The 18,175-nt window shown below is 43.3% G+C and overlaps 2 protein-coding genes across 2 annotated transcripts in view; both read right to left on the reverse strand.

The window, feature by feature from the left end:
• The window catches only part of LOC126557240 (nicastrin), a 380,964-nt gene that overhangs the window by 73,795 nt on the left and 288,994 nt on the right, over positions 1-18,175 (reverse strand). The gene's annotated exons all lie outside the window — the stretch shown is intronic.
• On the reverse strand, positions 8,363-9,316 carry LOC126558586 (uncharacterized). The gene has a single exon (XM_050214623.1). It carries the CDS (start codon positions 9,314-9,316, stop codon positions 8,363-8,365), a length of 954 nt encoding a protein of 317 aa, XP_050070580.1.

Below are 18,175 nucleotides of genomic sequence, written 5' to 3' on the forward strand. Positions count from 1 at the left end.
CCATGCCAATTGTGCAACACATAACTTGATTTCGGATAGAGATTGCGAAGAGCTATGTACTGTTGCAGGTGTTACAGTGCAAAAAGAACCTTCAGAGAGTCAGAAAATTTATGAACAAGGGAGGAAATTTAAATTTTGACAGTCCTCGGAAGTCTTTCCAGTCAATCGTTTGCAACTTTCCCCTTACAAGCATGACCTTTACGAACATGTGATTTCACAATCCCTCGGCCCTACAAACCAAAACAAACGGAACTCACAACCCCACTTTCCATACTGGCGAGTTTGTATATCTTTTGGTTTCATTTTTTGTCAGGCCATTATTTACAGCACATTAGCATATAGCATATGGGGTGAACATGGTTCGATTACAATTCAACAACCAACAGCAGTACCGCCTTTTACCATACGGACGCGCTCGTAATGTGTCCCCGGGTTTCACCTGCCATACGTAAGCTCGCATAATTTATTGCAACTTCTTATCACCAAGTGCACGGTTTTAGGTGTGATCGGTTTGGTTCGTTGGTGGCCTTAATGGCTGTTGGTACCATTGTAATGCACACCGTAATGTCGTGGCCTAACAAAGAGAGAGAGCGAGTGAGAGAGCTACCTGTGATGTTGTTTGCCACCGGTTTGTCACCCACCAGGACCCCCGATCCAATCATATTTCCAAGCACGTCACCGTATGATCCAGCATCGTCGGAATAGAATTAACCTTTCGGGTCTGGTATCCGACAGACGAACGGTTCAGGGGCAAAGCAAGACACAACCGACGGAAGCATAAGCCACGCAGATTCAATACCACTCGTGCTAGAGATTGATGAGCTAAACGGGGCAAGCGTTTGAAAGTACGTAGTGCGAACGTTCGCCGCAGAAGCGAAAGGATACGCAAGATAAACACCGTAATCCGTACCGTGCCGCGTCCACCTGCTGCGGTGAGGTACGCCCAGGTTCGGGCATTTTGTTTGTGCTCGATTTCCTCAGCTCAAGAGCGGTACCAGTCGGCTGACAGGGCAGTTTGTTCGATTTCATTTTCTCCATTCTGCGCTGCTCACGGTTTTGCGGATGTTCTTGTCTTGCGTTTTCTTTGGTGTGCTGTTGATTGCAACGTATCCTGATTTTTGTTATTTTTTTAGCCTTTGCAAATTTGCTCACGTACTTGCTAGATGGCCATTTATCATAGTTCTAGCTGAGTGTAGAAATGGTGCGAAATGGGATGGATACGTGATTATGTGTCGCTTTGTTGGTACAATTTTGGGCTGGGAAAGTATTACAGGGGAAGAAAAAATAATTAGCAGACATTTGACTTGGTATTAATGAAATACAATTACTGGTCAGATGAGATACGCCTGAAAGGTATCCTGTACGGAAAGCGGCTCATAGAATTGATGCCTTAGAAGGGACAGATAGCAACATTTCATTAAGTTTTTTGCTATTATTGCATGTATTTCATTTGAGGATTAGTTTTTCAAATAAAATAAACGCATCTCATAGGCTACAAAAACCCTTTGAAGCATCCAAAGATTGGTTGTACAAACACTCCCACAAATCCCATCTGTAACCATCTGGTGTTGCTGATGATAAATTCCACCCCCGGGGGATGTTTTAAATACTAATGAGCCGTTGATTAATTTACATCATCCGATCCCTGCTCCGTTCCCTCGTTGGGCAAATGTCGTGGTTAACTGTTTGCGACTTTCAAGGACAACTGGCGACAGCAGTGCCACTTGGAGGCAATCAGCTAGAATAGGAGAGACGAAAAACATTGTACAAATTACCAAGTTCGACATAAGAATGATTGTCTTCCTTCCAGTCTTTTTTGTTTCCTTTCCGAGTTTCCCACAGCCCAGACATGTGAGACGTTGAATGATGGTTGGCAGACAGCTTGGTAAAGTGAGCCGATGGTGGAAAGATTTTTCACTCGATGTACAATAAATTTCCCACCCGCCATACCGCACACACACATTGTCTGGCAGTGTTTCGGATGCTGTCAGTTACCGCGTTGCGTTCCCCCTCTTTTTTTAAACTAAACCAATGATTAGTTTACATTAAAGTTGGCCATTAAACGGTTCCGCGTGAGTATTGGAGTGAAAGGGCAAAGAGAAAGTGGTTCGAATTCCATATGTTTTTCAAACAGGGCAATTTCATGGAGGTATTGTTTGTTGTCAAGAAGTGTTTCCTCTGTCCGGGAGAAAATCTTCCCATCGGGACGAAGATTTAAATGTAAGGAAATAATCATTTGGGAAAGTTATGGTATTTGTATTGATGGTCTTTTTTACGTTTATCGCTCCATGAATACTATAAAAAAGGGGGCATAAAACGTATTACCTTTTTGTTTGTGATTGTTGGCCTATTATGCTAACGTGTTTTGCTATTCTAATAGCCGAATAGCACCAAAATAAATCATTGTGCAATACAAAGTGCATGCATTTAGGCGAATAAATTCGAAGGATATCATAATTTTTATTTAAAGAGTGTTCAAGGTGGATTGCATTAGGTTGTGAAATGCAAACTAAAAAAAAATGTAAAACGTTTTAGTATGCAAATACTAAAACTGAAAACAGCAAATAATTGATGTCAGGGAACTCCACTTCATTACTTCATTATACTTCATTGCATTAGCTCACCACGCCTGAAAGTATGCAATTTTAGTTAAACAAAGCTTCTCCTGCTCTTTTCCTACTCCTCGTTATCCAATATTTTTTCTCATGCTAAAACACTTCCACTCTAAAATAACACCTTCACACCATCGTTCGTTGAACTTGGTAAATAATTGAACAATGTCTCTACGCCGCGTCCGCCGTCATTCATAGCCACACATACAAACACTCACAACCATTTGCTGACAGTTCGATCCGATTTCATTTTCCCTCCAATAAAACGCTGTGAAGTGGAAGTAACCTCAATTCCACCCACCACACAACACCCAACGATTTTCCGAACCACTTTTAAACCGGCATTTACTTCCGCCAGTTCAATCGACTAATGTTTTTTCCCCCATTTTTCCTTTGCATTCAGGAAAAAAGGGGAAAAGCTGGAACGATAACGGTTAGTGCCTATTTGTGGGTTACATTTTCAATAAATCAAACGGAATTGATCCGCAACTCGCAACAACCGTCCCATTTGGGTTCGCCTTCGTCTGGCGCGTCTCTCTCATCACATATTCAGTTATGCACGATGACAGTGGCGTACAAGACGCGATAGGGACGTGAAGAGGGGGTTTGGAAAGAAAATTGCATTCGAGCTATTGCTTGACAGGCTCGGTCGAAAGAAACTTTAGACGTACAACGGGTGCAATAAATCTTGGCGCCACAAACCGACCGGATGCAGCTGGGAAGAAGTTCACTGCACCGTATGCATTTATCGCTTGCGGATGGTAAAACAAGCTAAGGGACTGGTTCACTGTGTGTGTATGTGTGTACCGTCCAGTGGTGACTGGATCTCGGTGCAGCGAAGTGTAGCAAATTCCTTGGTACAATACATCCTTCGTCCCACTACTACGCCCGATGCACATCCCGACATGATTTCACACTTTCCTTTCGGTTCGGTATGACGTGCAGAATGCGTCGTGTGTGCGTGTGACATCAAGGTGAAGTGTCACGCTGGGAATCAACCATGGTCAAAGCCACACCGAGTGCTGGAAAGTGCTCATTGTTGAACATACATTTGCAATTTTCCCCGCTCCTCTCGTTTCACCCGGTGTTCTCCGGATGTCGCTCGTTTGAACCGCTCATCCAACGGATTATAGTCGTTTACCCAATCAAAAGGACACCGCTCTGGTCGGAACCGGAGCGCAAATGGTGTTGCCGCCTGCTGTCACTTTAGTCGCTGTGTTCGGACCATCCGATCATGGTTAGTATTGGCATGACAAAAAAAAAGCACACTACATCCCCGAAGGCCGGGTCGGAAAGGTCGGAAGATAATCGGAAATAATTACACCGATACCGGACGATGCGTCGCTATTCATGTGTGTCACCATGTAAACCTTGGCCGTTGGCCGTGCCCAGGCTCCAGGTCTACGGATGAAAGTGTTAGTGTCGTTGATAATTGAATGGTTGCTTTACTCAAAATTAACACGATGCCAGATGAACGTGACGACCAGGCGGAGGTTCCGCCATGGTAAGCAATGGAGTTGAATTAATGTTGTCGGATAGGGGTGGGGCCTCGTTTCAAAATGGTTGGAATTTGCTCTTTGCACCAACGCCCAAGCAGAGGAGAAGCTTAGGGCGATTTTCCATCCCAGAAACCGTCCTCAAGCCGTCCCTTTCGGAATCAAACGAACGTAAGATGAAAAGCGGTTTTGATTTGACTTCAAATTGACCTGTCCCTTTTATGGAGTTTTCCTTTTGGTTGTGGTCCGCCCGATGCTTGGCAGCGACATTAATTCCATCGAACCGTTTCGGGATGGTTGTTACATTGTGTGGTTATGGTTAGGAACCGTTTCTATCTTGAGAAAATGGAACCTTTCTAAATCTGTTCTTCCTTAATCTCCACACCAGAAGAAAAAAATGGTGATACGCCCACTCCAAATCAAAAGGCTGAACAACGCAACTTTACGTCTGCTCAGTAATGCTGCTTGACTACGATTCCCAACACACATGATGGATGGAATATTGCTGCGAAGGCTTAAAGATGAAACAGGTCCGCTAGTTGGGGATAAAAAATCGATTGTTCAATTGGATGTAAAAGATGGGGTTGCGTGTGTTGGTCGAGCATTTTGTCAAACCTTGAAAAGGATTGATTCTGATGTAAAGAATTTTCTATGGGAAAATCCCTTTACAGAATTAGAATTTGATGCTACCGCAACTTAGACTCAAATTCTTTTACTTCTTTAGCAGTTGAATCCAAACACTCGAAGAATTTCAGCAGAAACTATTTTAAAAATCAGATCCGAATGTCTGCCCTCCATCTGCTTGCACGCAGACATAATTTAAAGTCTTAATGATTGGGATAAATATCTGCACGCCATGCACGCGGAAGCATTAAGGGGCATCTGCAATCGTTCCAATTCCTTTAGCTTTATAAATATTTGATCAAAACCGGATGCATGTTTCCTGAAGCGGGAGTTCGGAGAAATTCCATCCCATCTTCAACCTTCTAGCAAGATAATTTAAATTTTGCTGTATTAGAAATATTATTCAACATTAGCTACCGCACCATCCATCTCGCCCTGAGGGTGAAAACTAATTAGCCATCCCGTACTTCATGTGTGGGGCGTGGAAATGGTTTATTAGTCTTGTTGGTTTGCTTTCCGTCCTTCAACAGCAGGGATAATTATTGGTTGACGGGGAAATTAGAAATTTTCATGCCGATGCATGTAATGTAAATAATCGCAACACGTCAATTAAATAACAATCCTTACAGCAGACACTCGAACTGTGGGAGGTGGGTTTTGTCAATCGGTGGATGGGAATTTATTTAATGATCGTGTGGCTTGCGCTTGATTGAGCAAGAGTAATAAGATATATTTTACTAATATTGTCCATCAATCAAATGCCATATATATGGCGTTTCATTGTACATAAACTTGTTTACAAGAAGCAAATTGTTCACATTAAACGCATCGTATAGCAAATGCTTGAGTTAAGGGGTCTTTTTTTCAAAACACCATAACAATATTTTTTTCCACGCTGTAAGACGCTACTGAGCTATTAATGAGCTGTGGATTGATGGAAAAAAACATAACTCCCACTAAACCTTTTCCTACTGCTTTTCTCTCCCTCCCGACACACACACCTTAACCTGTCATAAAAATCGAAAAAATACATTGTCCAAGTTAAGATGTGCAGCTGAACACATAACCAAACTTCCCAACACGCCTCAACAACTTTCCCAACCAACCAATAGCGAAACTCGATGGAGGCGCCCAGTAGTTGACGCGATAGTTTTTTGCGGTGCGGTGCGTGTGTGCGAAGTTTGGGACTGTTTGCGTCTGAAGCACGCAAACCCACACACACACACACTGGCAAACGAAACCGAGGGTAGTAAAACATGCCAACACCCTGTCTGCAGACCAATTTCCCTTGTGATGCGAGTTGCAAGCAGCTGAAGGCGTAGTCGCTTTTATGTATGCATTTACCCAACATAACAACACGTCCTTTCCGTCCTTCTTCTCGCGACTCACACACACACACACACAAACACAGAAACACTGTTTATTTGTTTGTGGTGGAAGCTAGTTTGTAAGCGGGGAAACAATAAAAAAAAACTCCACCAAAGAAAAATCGAACGCAGGCAGATACAGAACGTTGAAGCGAATAACAAACTAGCCGTTTTATTCTGTTTGCCACGGAAAACTTACTGCCGATTGTGATTCGGAGGCAAAGTTTTTTTTTCCCCTCCAACCGACGTTTGGCATGATTGGCGAGAAATATTTACCACTGCTGTGCTGAGTCACACACATACACACAAGGATGGGCTGGTTGGTATTCGGACCGCCGCTACATGTAGCGGGATGTAGCGGGAAAGGATCGAGTGATCGTGGCGTGGATTATAAGGCAATCTGCATTTGCTTTCCGTGCGCGAAAGGATTGAAGTTTTGATTGGTTTTTTAGCGAACGATTATGGAAATGGATGGTTCGTGATTGGTTGGCCCAGTTTATGCTTCTGTTGTTGACACTTTTTTCTACACTTCACTTCCGGCATTGCATTGCAGTTGGATTCGTAACGAGCGTTAGCGTTGGATTGAGTGCTGGACTGGACTTGATGTAAGGTAGTAAATTAAAGAAAATAACTTCGAGAGCTAAACGAAATGTGCGACGGATTGGTGTTGATCGTTGACAAGGTGTAATGAAAAGCTTTTCTTGTGGTATGAGTGTGCAAAAACCTTGTTTTGAAACTGTAAATTGAATCCACTTTTACATCCTTAGTTACAGAGTAAGGCGTTATGGATTGATGACGCCTAAAAGTATGCAAAAAATATTTTTAGAACTTTGAAACATTGTTGTGTTTATTTAGGGAATCTCAATCATTATGAGGTGAATTAAGAGCCTCAGAGATTCATAGCCTTTATACAAAAAGAATCACCCATCGATTGTGTAGAGAAGAAATATTATATATTATATATTTAGGACAAAGTAGTATGAAACAACCATCGCTTATAACGACCTTTATTTCAACCACAAATTTCATCCTTTCTTCACCAAATCAATAACGTACTGGCGAGTATTTTTAAAAGCCTCCAAAACCATATGTTACCCATCCCTTTATTGTGCCATCCATTAGATCCCTTTAAACCGCCCCCTAAAAAATTCCATCAAAGGGTAGCACCGAAAGAGGATTTTTCACCAAACAAACAGCCAGAAAAGGCTGGTGGGCCCTCTACCCATTGATACAAAAATAAACACATTATGAAAGGTCAGAAATGGTTTAGCAATGAATCGTCAAAACACAGCCCGGGTACGTTTCCTTCGCTCCGTTTAGAATCAATAAAAGCGTACCGAAGCAAGCGCAGGGTTGAAGGTTAAATGCGAACAAGTAAATGCAAAGCAACAGTCGCCAACGATTGCGTACAAAACGGTAGGAAAGAAAAACCGGGAAGATCGAAATGGTTTACACAGGATTATATGAGCTTCTTGAACTTCAATTCAATGTTACCGTTCGGATGGTGGCCACTATCAAACACCAGCGTCGTGTATCGTATTCTGTTGCGCAAACAAACCAAGTGGCGAGTGGTGCTTGATACCGGGCCGATGCGGTGGGATTTTCGCTCAAGATGACAGAGTGGATTTGCACTCCATAGCCCAGGGAAGCGGCCGTAGCCGTGCGGGTTTGAATAGGCCCAAGCGAGCGGACGTGTTATGGTGTCTTGGCAAATACATAACTTCAGTAGCAGCTTCGAGCATTTCGAGCGCTCCCACACTGGATTCGATAGAAGCCATGTTTGCCTTCAACCAACAAGAGTGACAGATCCATTTTTTCTTCCTTCTGAGCAGAGCTTACCGAACGGTGGGAAAGCACTTGCATATATTGGATAGGCAAAATATGTGTGCGTGTGTGGTAGATTGGAGACATTGGTAGAAGAAAGGAAAACATACATACATGTACCTTGACTCGGGCTTCTAATGTCCAATGTCGAATGGAGTGTCTGCAATGCGAGATCTTGTTGAAAGCAAACGGCAGTAGGCAACCTTCCCATTTATCTAACGACATCACTGTTAGCTTGTTCACCCATCCACGAAGAGTAAGAATTTATTTTGATTATTACTAAAAAATGAAGGCATTCTTACTGACGTACAAGACTCCAGCTGTTTGGGAATCTTCCTTCACTTCACTAAAACGAGAAGAAGAAAAAAAACAAGATAAAAGTCTGTCACAAATGTTAGTCAAGCGCTCACTGCAACATACAACGCAGATTTTGTGATCTTCAGGGTTCGATCAGGAACAAACGATGCATCCAATAAAGTATGCAAAGGATACAGTACGCAATGCCCAGCAGAGCGATCACAGGAACCATCAATAGCATGATGAGCATTGAAAAGGAATTTTCTCGTGCTCGAAAACCAGACAGTGAGAACGGTTGAAAGAAACGCTCCCAAAGGTACAGGATGGCACTCCTCATATGATCCTTGAGCCATAGTACGAATGGGTACGTTACTGGTGCTACTGTTTCGATGCTATACAGCAACAACATCATAAGATTCTTCAGAAACTGGTATCCAATACCGATGGATCTATTTTTGGGCGATGCGTCTTCTTCTTTCACCTCTGTCGCCACCATCGGCTGACCATCCGTCCTTGGTTCTTTGTGAATATGCTCCGATTCGTGTGTTAAATCGTTTTGTTTTTCCTGCTCCGGTGTATCGCCCTTCGATTGTTCGTGCTCCCCTTCCTCTTCCTCTGAGTTGTACTCAGCAAAAGAACGTAGCTCGCTCATGCTTCGCCCCTTTCCCATTCCCTCGTTCTGCAGCTCTTGCTGGTGTGCGTCAAGCCATTGGTTCAATTTTTTCCACGTCGATGGACGCATCGTTGATGCTCGGGTACGGCGTGGCGTGTAACAACCGACAGCAAACTCTGACAGCGTATCGTCGATGTCGCCATCGGTTTCGACGCCATCACCGACGGGATGGGATATCCGAAAGGCGGGATGTTCTCGACGGGGCCGACCTCGACCTTGACTGGGTCTGGGATGTTCGGGACTGTTGGCCGTCGTTGGCCGTTGGTGGAAACGAGTGGTATCATCGCTTACGGTACAGACGCGCTCATCTGGGACCTCTCGTGAAGGGATGTACCGTTGCTGCTGCTGTTGTTGCTGCATTTTCTCACGCCAAAGGTGATTCCGATAGTGACGCTCATCGTTCGACAATGGCAGGTTGTTCATTGCAAGGATTTAGTGATTGTGAACCGTTCAAAATGGCTGGTCTCAAACCTGGAAAACCGAAACTGGACGACAGTTACCGCTTTCGGTTATTCGTTCTTGGTAACTAAAGGGCTAAGTTTTTTTTTATTTCCTTTTGGAATTTCCATGTCACTAAGTTTGATAGTTTTATGTGAAGAAAATATAGTAAAAGCCTACTGTGATCCTCTTGTCTTAACAGAGTTATGGTTTTGACGAGTAATCGAAGATGGCAGCCTCCAGAATTGTTGTTGTTCGGAGGGCTTCGATGTAGCAGTGTCCTGATCGTTCTGGATGTCTTTTATTTGAAAATACTTTATCTTCCAAAACAGTTTAAGATGCCTCGTACCTCGTCTGGGCATGTCAGGACTACAGCTATCAACGAGACGTATACAGAGGTGCACAATAGTTTAAGACCACTTGCTGTTCTACATAACCTAGAAATGAGATGGTGAAGCCGTAAATCTCTTTTTTCATTCTAATGAAACATGGCCATAGTACATAAGATCATAAAATAAGACCATTTAAAAATTTTATATTTTAAACAACAAAATCTTTCTAATTCCAGATCTTCTTTATGCTCTGATTTTTGGCTTGCTCTGATAATAAAAAAGTTTGCTTTTTTGAGATCTCAACAGTTTTAAACCTCTTCCGGTTTTTTAAATTTATTTTTGAGCAATCATTTAAGAGCTTGTGAACGAAAAAAAAAATGGCTAAAGATAGTTCAGATGCTGAAGAATATTATGTCAAATTTTGGTGAAGTGGAAACCTCATAGAAATATCGAAAGCAGCAGTTTAAAAATCGGGTATAAAAGAGAGACATAACCAACTGTCCATCACTGTAAGTAGAATGAGCCTCACCGTATCATCATTGCAAGGACTTTTTCGCGAAAGAGTTCTTGATGTGCTCACGCCAAGATTCCAAGAATTATTCCCACCTCAGTCCTCCTTAAGCCTGGAGCCAAGAGTACCAACTTTTGAGCAAACATAAAAATTGAAAACAAATAATTCAAAACGACATAAATTACCATTTAAGCTAATTTTTAGCGAGACAGTTGTCGAGGGACGAATAAAGTCATTTATTTTTCTAACCTTTGAGCACATATTCGAGCTAAGGGCAATGAAAAGAGCACACACTGAAGCTGTCATAAGCCAAACACAAACGGCTTTCATCGAAACCGTTCATTATTTGTCATCAACCAGAATCAAGACGTCGCGCGTACATCCCTTCCTTCGTACGAAACGAAATGCGACCCGTAGCGATTCGTCGAAATCAAATCACCATGTGTGGGGGGGGGGGGGGGGGAGAACCTTCGCAAACGCTGCCAAGACCTCGACGTCCATCAGCAATTTCATCGAAATCGTGTGTGGGAAAAAATAAAAAGGAAACGCCAACCACCAAAACCATCGGTTCCAAGCCACAACAGCAGCAGCAGCACATGGTCGCTCATGTCCTCACACGCCGTTCTAGCGAAAACCCCCTGTGGCTAGTGTGCTGTGTGTCTGTGTGTTGATAAAATTTCCGGTTACTTCTTCCCTCGGGGGTTGTACACACATGGACGGTACGGCTAGCCGGGGAAAATTGCAGCCAGGGTAAGAAAAACGACATCCCTCCTGGCGATAGCACAAGTGCCTCATCATTCGTCCGCATGGCAGTCCCCACAGAAAAGCCAGAGAAGGCGAAATGGAAAGAAATGCGCTGGACGTCCTTAGGCGCCCGATGCGATGCTCGTGCACATGTGAAGCTGAGGGACTACGTAAACATTGTTCGTTGCTACACGGGGTCGGTTGTTACGGAAGCTTGGCGAAAGCTAGGCGCTTGCGAGCGGGGGGCAAACACGGCGGGGCAAGAAACTGGGGCAAGAAATGGAGTAAGCGTGCTGTCAAAATGACAGCGACTGTCGCGACTATCGACCGCACGTGGCTTCGGGCCGGGAAACGCAGCCCGTTTGGGTTGCCCGGGAGACAACGACGACATACGCGTACCGTCTAAACGTAGATGATGTTTGTACAGATCGGCGCTCGTTCATGTACGGCGGCGGTTACCATCATGTGGTCGCATACCAGTGCTTCGGTTTGTTGCATGGCAGATGATGAGATCCTGGGTAGCGGCACAACTAGCGTGGTTCGTGGTGGCGTCAAACTGTCGTCTTCATTATACATCCGTTGGCGTAGCGTTTGAAAGTACGCCGACAATCGGTAGACATTGGCGGATAATACGAAGCCCCGCACATGAATTGATATTTAAACCGGGCCGAGGGTAGGGTCGGGTCGGGTGATAAATAGTATGTGTATCAACAATTGCAATTGCTGTTTTGTTTCATATCACACAATCCATTGTGTGTGATCTCCTCTTTCAAGTCTCATCACAGGTACAATTGTTTTCTTGATACTTAAACAAATTAATTCCAAATCGTTTGAAAGGAAAAGGCTCTTATTAAGCGGTTAGAAAGTCCATAAAAGTAATGCTGTATTGTGGCATGCATAATTTTGGGCGCTTTTGCGCTTTTTACCACACTTGAAGGAACGAACGCGCAAATGTAAGCAAACAGGAGAACAACACCTACAAGCTAAGTAATTCATTTCGCACTGTTTTATTGCTTGAGTAGTTTATTTTTACGTATCTTTTACGATAAATAAATAATGAACAACTTAACCTCACTGGCCAGGAAAGACCTTAACAGTCATACAAATACCTCACAAAGCGAACCTATCTTAAACGAAGAGCGTAGAATCGGTCCACAGCAGCGACACTGCCGACATTCCTCCCAAAGCACCTTTTATTTATTCACCAGCACAATATTAAAAAGCAATCAATTAGTCACGAAGCAGAAGATTAAACCGAACGGTCGAGTGCTGTACGACACAGTACAAATCTGCAAGGATCAAACGATTCGGGAGGAGAAATCTGTTTGAAACACGCTTCAAAGGCACATTTCACCAGCGCGGCATTCATTTAAACCCTAGCACATTTCACGACACCTTCGCTTTCGGAAGGTAGGTTGTGCTGTGAGTGGATTCGTACCGCACGACATCTTTATGGTTCGTCAACGACCAGATTATGATGTAATATAGTGCCGGAGAAAGAAGAAAATGTTTCCATGTTTCTGGTGGGTGATTATTTAAATATGCCATCAGACACATTTCATAAATATTGGTTGGGGTTGATGACGTCATTTGCACGTTCTTTAAGTTTGCTTTATTAAGAACCAGTAGTAGCTTCTATTTTGACGTTACTTTTGACTCCAATGCTTCATCTAGTTTACAAATAAGTTTCAAAGTGCGCAACAATCATGTGTTGTGCTGCAGATTGCATATATTTGGGCTCTTTTTATTTTTTCGCTTCATTTGAGATGTTATAAAAATAGCAGACCTTCATCACGTCCATTCGTATATCACTGTTTGGCCCATCATTCTGTTTCCTTTGTTATTGTTTTCTTTTACATCCACAAAACATAAAACACATTCAACCGACGCTAAGAATGACAAAGCCAAGGTAGAGCTCGTCAATTTTCTTCAATAGCTTTCCACTGTCAAGGGGCAAAACGAATCTAAATTTCAAACCATTAGCAGATGAGTGAAGCAACCGTTCCGTCATTTCTTCGTCTCAGGGCTGATGGGCTGCAGGCTTTAAGACGGTGTAAAAATAAAAATAAAACACCGTGCCACAGCTCCCAGCTAATAGACCCTAATGCATACTTTGTCAACCCCCAAATAGGCTGGCACACCGAGTTGGCATGTCCTTCCCCAAAAGAGTATCAGCCTCCCCCCGTTCACACGGTTGGCTTCCACGTGTGCGAGAATGTTGGCACTTTGCAACATTGGAAACGACGGTTTGGGTTCCCCATTTCCCCTCCAAAATAGGGAGGCAATGTTTTAAGCCCCATTTCCTACCAAAATTGTCGCCCGTAATTGACGAAGTTCACTTTTTACCAACATTCGCGACCTGGTTCTCTCGCACGCCACGGTTACGGGGTTGTATTTTTAATGCTCTTGTTTCGGATCCTTCGGGTGTTCTTACGGAAATGGTTCCGACTCGGGGAATGGGTGACAGTACCGGGATGAATGTGGATTGAAACCTCCACGGTAGTCTGATTGATGGACGTATCTCTTCCGGCTAGCGGGAAGAAGACGATCGATCTTCATGAAAGTTCGGTACCTTCTTCTTGTACCAACCGAAGAGACAAAGGAAAATGGTGAAGAAAAATCCGGCAAATGAACTTGTTACGGTCCCTGGTCCAAAGGTGATGTTTTCTGATGCATGAAATGCTTATTATATTTCTAGCAAAACAATGGCAGACAAGGAGATTCAGTTTTCCATTACAGCTTAAGATTTATTGCAAATCTGATGTTATGCGGACGTGTAAGTACGATGAAGGAGAAGTCATCGATTAGACTTATGGAAAATAAAAGTTAATCCTCGCTGTCATTGACCTTAACCGTTACCGTTGAACGATTGTTTTTCCGATGGTATTACTGCTTGCACGTTATCACGTTAAGCTGAGCTGAGTTGCAATGCTAACGTTTACGGTCAAGTGATGGAATGCTATGAGCAGTTTGAAGTGTTTTTCGTATCAGATAAGATTTGTTGGGCTGAAGAGTTGAGCAGTGGCTTTGACGATTGCTTCACAAAGAACTAGGGAAAGGCAATATATAAATTAATAATACATTATGCTGTTGTACGTAGCGTTCGCTTTGCTCACATTGCATACATCTTAGGCGCATGTGTCATGAGAATTGCATACTTTACGATAAAGTTGGCAATCAGAATGCTTGATGTAAAAGTAATTTATGTAAATGTATCACTCTACTTGGCGCTTGTAATTAGTTTCCTATCTTGCTGGATTCTTGACGCCTAAAGTTATACATACACGTTTTAAAAAAAAGTCACGACGCGCTTGATGTTTGTTTGTCACAAGTATATTCGTACGAAGGATGCTTATTCATTCGTGTATGCTTTTTTGTAACTGAACGCCTGAAAGTATGCAATTTTCTTACTCCTAGCATTCAACAGATTACTTACAGCAAATGCAAAGCTCATTAGCATTAGTATTTCGAACAAAAAATATGCTTTCCTGTGTGATGTATAATAGATATGGAGCAAGAGAGAAAAAATATCTTTAATAATGCATATTCCATCTCGACTACACCCTATGGAATCGTGGTGCTTTTCACCATTATCCATCCGCATTCCGGATTTGTCTAACGCATCGTTGAACGATTTGCCGAAGGCATCTCAAGAAGAGTGGTTTGCACGCAAATGAACCACCAGACAGACGCGTAAGAAAGCTTGCTAGGAAGTCTTCCTGTACCGTTTTCAAGCTGAGAAAATTTTAATTGAAATTGAAAGCAACCGCTTCCGGAGTTCACTTCTGGAACGTTTCTGTGTGCATCGCTATTCTGCTCTCGCCACCGTCTTCTGGTGCGTCTCTGGATGCGCCCGGGAAAACTTTACGCTCCGGATGTCCCGAAGGGTAAAAAAGGGGACAAAGAAAGCTAAATGATTGCCCAACAAGTGAGCGAAACTCTTCCCACAAAGTCAACCGAATCGAGTGGTGTATCAGAGTATCCCGCAACCGTGACGTTGGATTTGGGGATTTTCTTCTTCATCCTCGCAGGCCAGTACTTGGAAACCACATTCAAATAGAGCGTGATATACGGCTAGTGTGAGATGAGGACACACACACGTAGATCGATAGTGGCAAACAGAACGAAACGTTTCCTGCACACTTGTCTTAGCCGAGCAACCCGACCCACTCATCCATTTTGGCTTGTGGCATGCTATTTTTCATCCTTTTCGAGATGTTGCAGGCGAAATGGTACGTCCTGGTTACGTCCTATATGAATCTAAATTTTCCCTTCAGTATGCTTCATTTGCTGCTGCTTTTTTGCTATCCCGGCGTTGGGTCCCCTGAGGCTGAAAGTGAAAGATTTATTACCATTCCATCGTGGGTCAATCATAAAAATGGATTTTTCTTCAGTGTTATGATGGAAGATTTTGTTCTTGCCAGCTCCATCTCCAACGACCAGTGTTGTAGATGATGAATGGAAAATTCATTTTGCTGCGAACGAAAACTCGTCACACACTGAACGATTACATACGATTCAATCACATTTAATGGCTATTCTGAAATGACCATGAAAGTTTTTTTTTTCAAACAAATATCCCAAACATCCCACGCGTGCCAAAGCATCGTCGCTCGTGTGTCACGGTGCGCCCTTGAAAGAGAAATAGGTTCCCCAAGATCAAATATTTAAACTCATTCCTCTATCACTTTCGTCGGGTTCTTGTCGTTTGTAGTAGAACATCCAAAATATCTCCAAAAGTATTTACCAACCTATGATAAGAGGACGCAAGAATTAGTGGAATATAGGAGGGGCAGCGGATGTGCTTTTGTAAATTACCCTAGCTTTGACCTTTATCGCTGTAGGTCACACGCATGGTCGTTTCGAATCCCCAAAGCCATTGACCGACTACAAGATAGACACAATGTAACCAACTTCCACCAATCCCTGAGCCTTTCCTTTACGTACCACCTAGTGTCCGAGACGATGTGACGTTCAGCTCGAGGAAAACTTTATTTTTACACATACCCACCTGTCTGCCAAGTAAGGTAAGCTAAGGTGAACGGTAGGTGAATGAATCCAGATGTAGGAGAAATATTTCCGTTGTTTATACCTCAATTAACCGACTAATGAAGGTTCCGCTTCCGGTCTGTGTTGGGTGTTCCTCGGCCCGTTTTACCTTCGGAAGCGTTTTCAATGGCACACAAATTTATACAGACACGCAAAGACGGCATGCATCGGGTACGACGTCGGTACGGTGCGTCCCGGGCATATCCGATGACACTTGGTGTGATAAGGAGCAGGGAATTGAGATAGCTCAACTGACCGGACCACCACCCACGGATAAATCGCCTATGGAACTATGCCACACAAAAAGCACACACGGACAGAGGAGTTAAGGATAAAGAAAATCGTACAGACTAGAAATAGCTGGCCGATGGCAACTTCACTTCAGAAGTTCAGAGCAGGCTCGCTGGTTTACAGTTCGTTGGATTTTCCTGGTTCCAGGAATGTAGGCTTGTGGATTGTGATTTCTACACACTGGATAATTGTGTAAAATCTGCATTTCACTACACCGATCACGAGCAGGCCTCCGAGAAGGGCAGCTACGTACGTAAAAGTGGAACGATGAACGATGAATCCTCGGATCATTTATATCTTTCATCCAGATTACATATGTGGTTCCGCCTGGTGAACGTGTTCGAGGAATCATAAAGTCATAAAACTCCGAATGGCGTACGTTAATGTAAAGCCTCGGAAAGTGTTTAAACACGACCAATAAATGTCAAGTTGTATTCTGATTTGGAAAAATGTTGTAGACTTGTAGATATTATCGTTTCCGACAAGATTGTTTTACAAGTAGAATTAGATGTACTAATTGGAGCTTCCTAAAGTATGTGATTTCCAACACAAATCACCGAATTAAACCAAAACATAACGAATATTGATAAACATGGTAGAATTCTTTGATGTAATGTGTAAACCTTTATGCGATGGCTTTAATACATCAGTTAGCCCTCCCTTTACGAGACTTTAACTACGAATAAATTCAATCAATAAAAGTAATCGAATCTTCTACCCGTCATCCCGGCACGACATGGGTTGGGAAAATAATCCAAATAGGTTCGTCGGTGGACCGAATGGGTCTCGATTTCGATTTCAATCACAATTCCCGACATGTCGCACCGGGCCTGGGTGCATAGATGCGTGACCAAATAATCGTACTCGGGTTCAAGCGTACGTAAAAATCTACTTATCGTCCATCATTTCAACCATCGGTATCGGTGACGATTATAATGATCATTATGATGTAATGTCATTTTTTTTTCGGTTGAGATTTCGTACGGAGTATGTGATCGGCTTAATGATTACATGAGAAATTGCACCCAACATCTCGAAGAACTGGGCAGGGCGGGAACCAGTGGTGGCGTTGCCGTTGACGTTTGTTTCGTTTGTTCGCTCAATTCATCTTAAATCTCCCCACCAGCCGAACCGGCCATGTTCCGACGTGGGGCGTAGAAAGTTGTAATCGATAAAGTTTCAATTTATCGCTCGTGGTCTCTAATCTGAACGATTAATTGCCCCGTATTTCGTTACCAGGGTGCGCACTCTCGTTCGCCGCTAAAACTGGGCCGCAACGCGCCACGATGAATGGCGGTTGTACATTGTCGCACGTCGCAGCCTGGCCCCGTTGGCTGGATGAAATTAATTAGCACTTAAGCTAATCACTGACAGCCTTGCGTTGAGGCGTCCCTGTTTGCGGTAGGATACTCGTGCGCACGCACGCACGCACGTAACGAAGCAGTGTGTGAGGCGTTCTGTGGAAGTTATGGCTAATTGGAGGCTAAAATAATGATCCGTGTGAGGATATGTGTGTGCTTGTAAAGTTGTGACACGATGGATGGAAGGATGATGATGTCTAAGTTTTGCGGGGCAAGTTCATCATGCACAACGCGTACGATGCTGTCAGTGTAATGCAATGCTGTCAGTTGGCGGTGTACGATCGATAATTAACGAGAGCTTTGTGGTGGTGATCATAAAGAACAGTAAAGCCTAGCTTCCTCGGCAACGGTAACGACTGTGCGGTTGTTGAGTAGTTTTGTTCGATGCTTTAATTAATGGAAACGCACTACAGTTAATGGTCAACGATTATCGCTATTTCTACATACATCTTCATGTGTATCAGATATGGATGCTTTCAACACACCCCATCTTGAATGTGATAAGAATTATAACTACTCCCTTTACTTACCACGGCTTGTCTGCTTCACGCTTCAC

The sequence above is a fragment of the Anopheles maculipalpis genome, chromosome 2RL (assembly GCF_943734695.1).
Source record: "Anopheles maculipalpis chromosome 2RL, idAnoMacuDA_375_x, whole genome shotgun sequence".
Lineage (NCBI taxonomy): Eukaryota > Metazoa > Arthropoda > Insecta > Diptera > Culicidae > Anopheles > Anopheles maculipalpis.

Bases quoted from the DNA above. Each gene is read 5' to 3' on its own strand.
- LOC126558586 (XM_050214623.1), bottom strand. From the start codon at position 9,316: ATGAACAACCTGCCATTGTCGAACGATGAGCGTCACTATCGGAATCAC.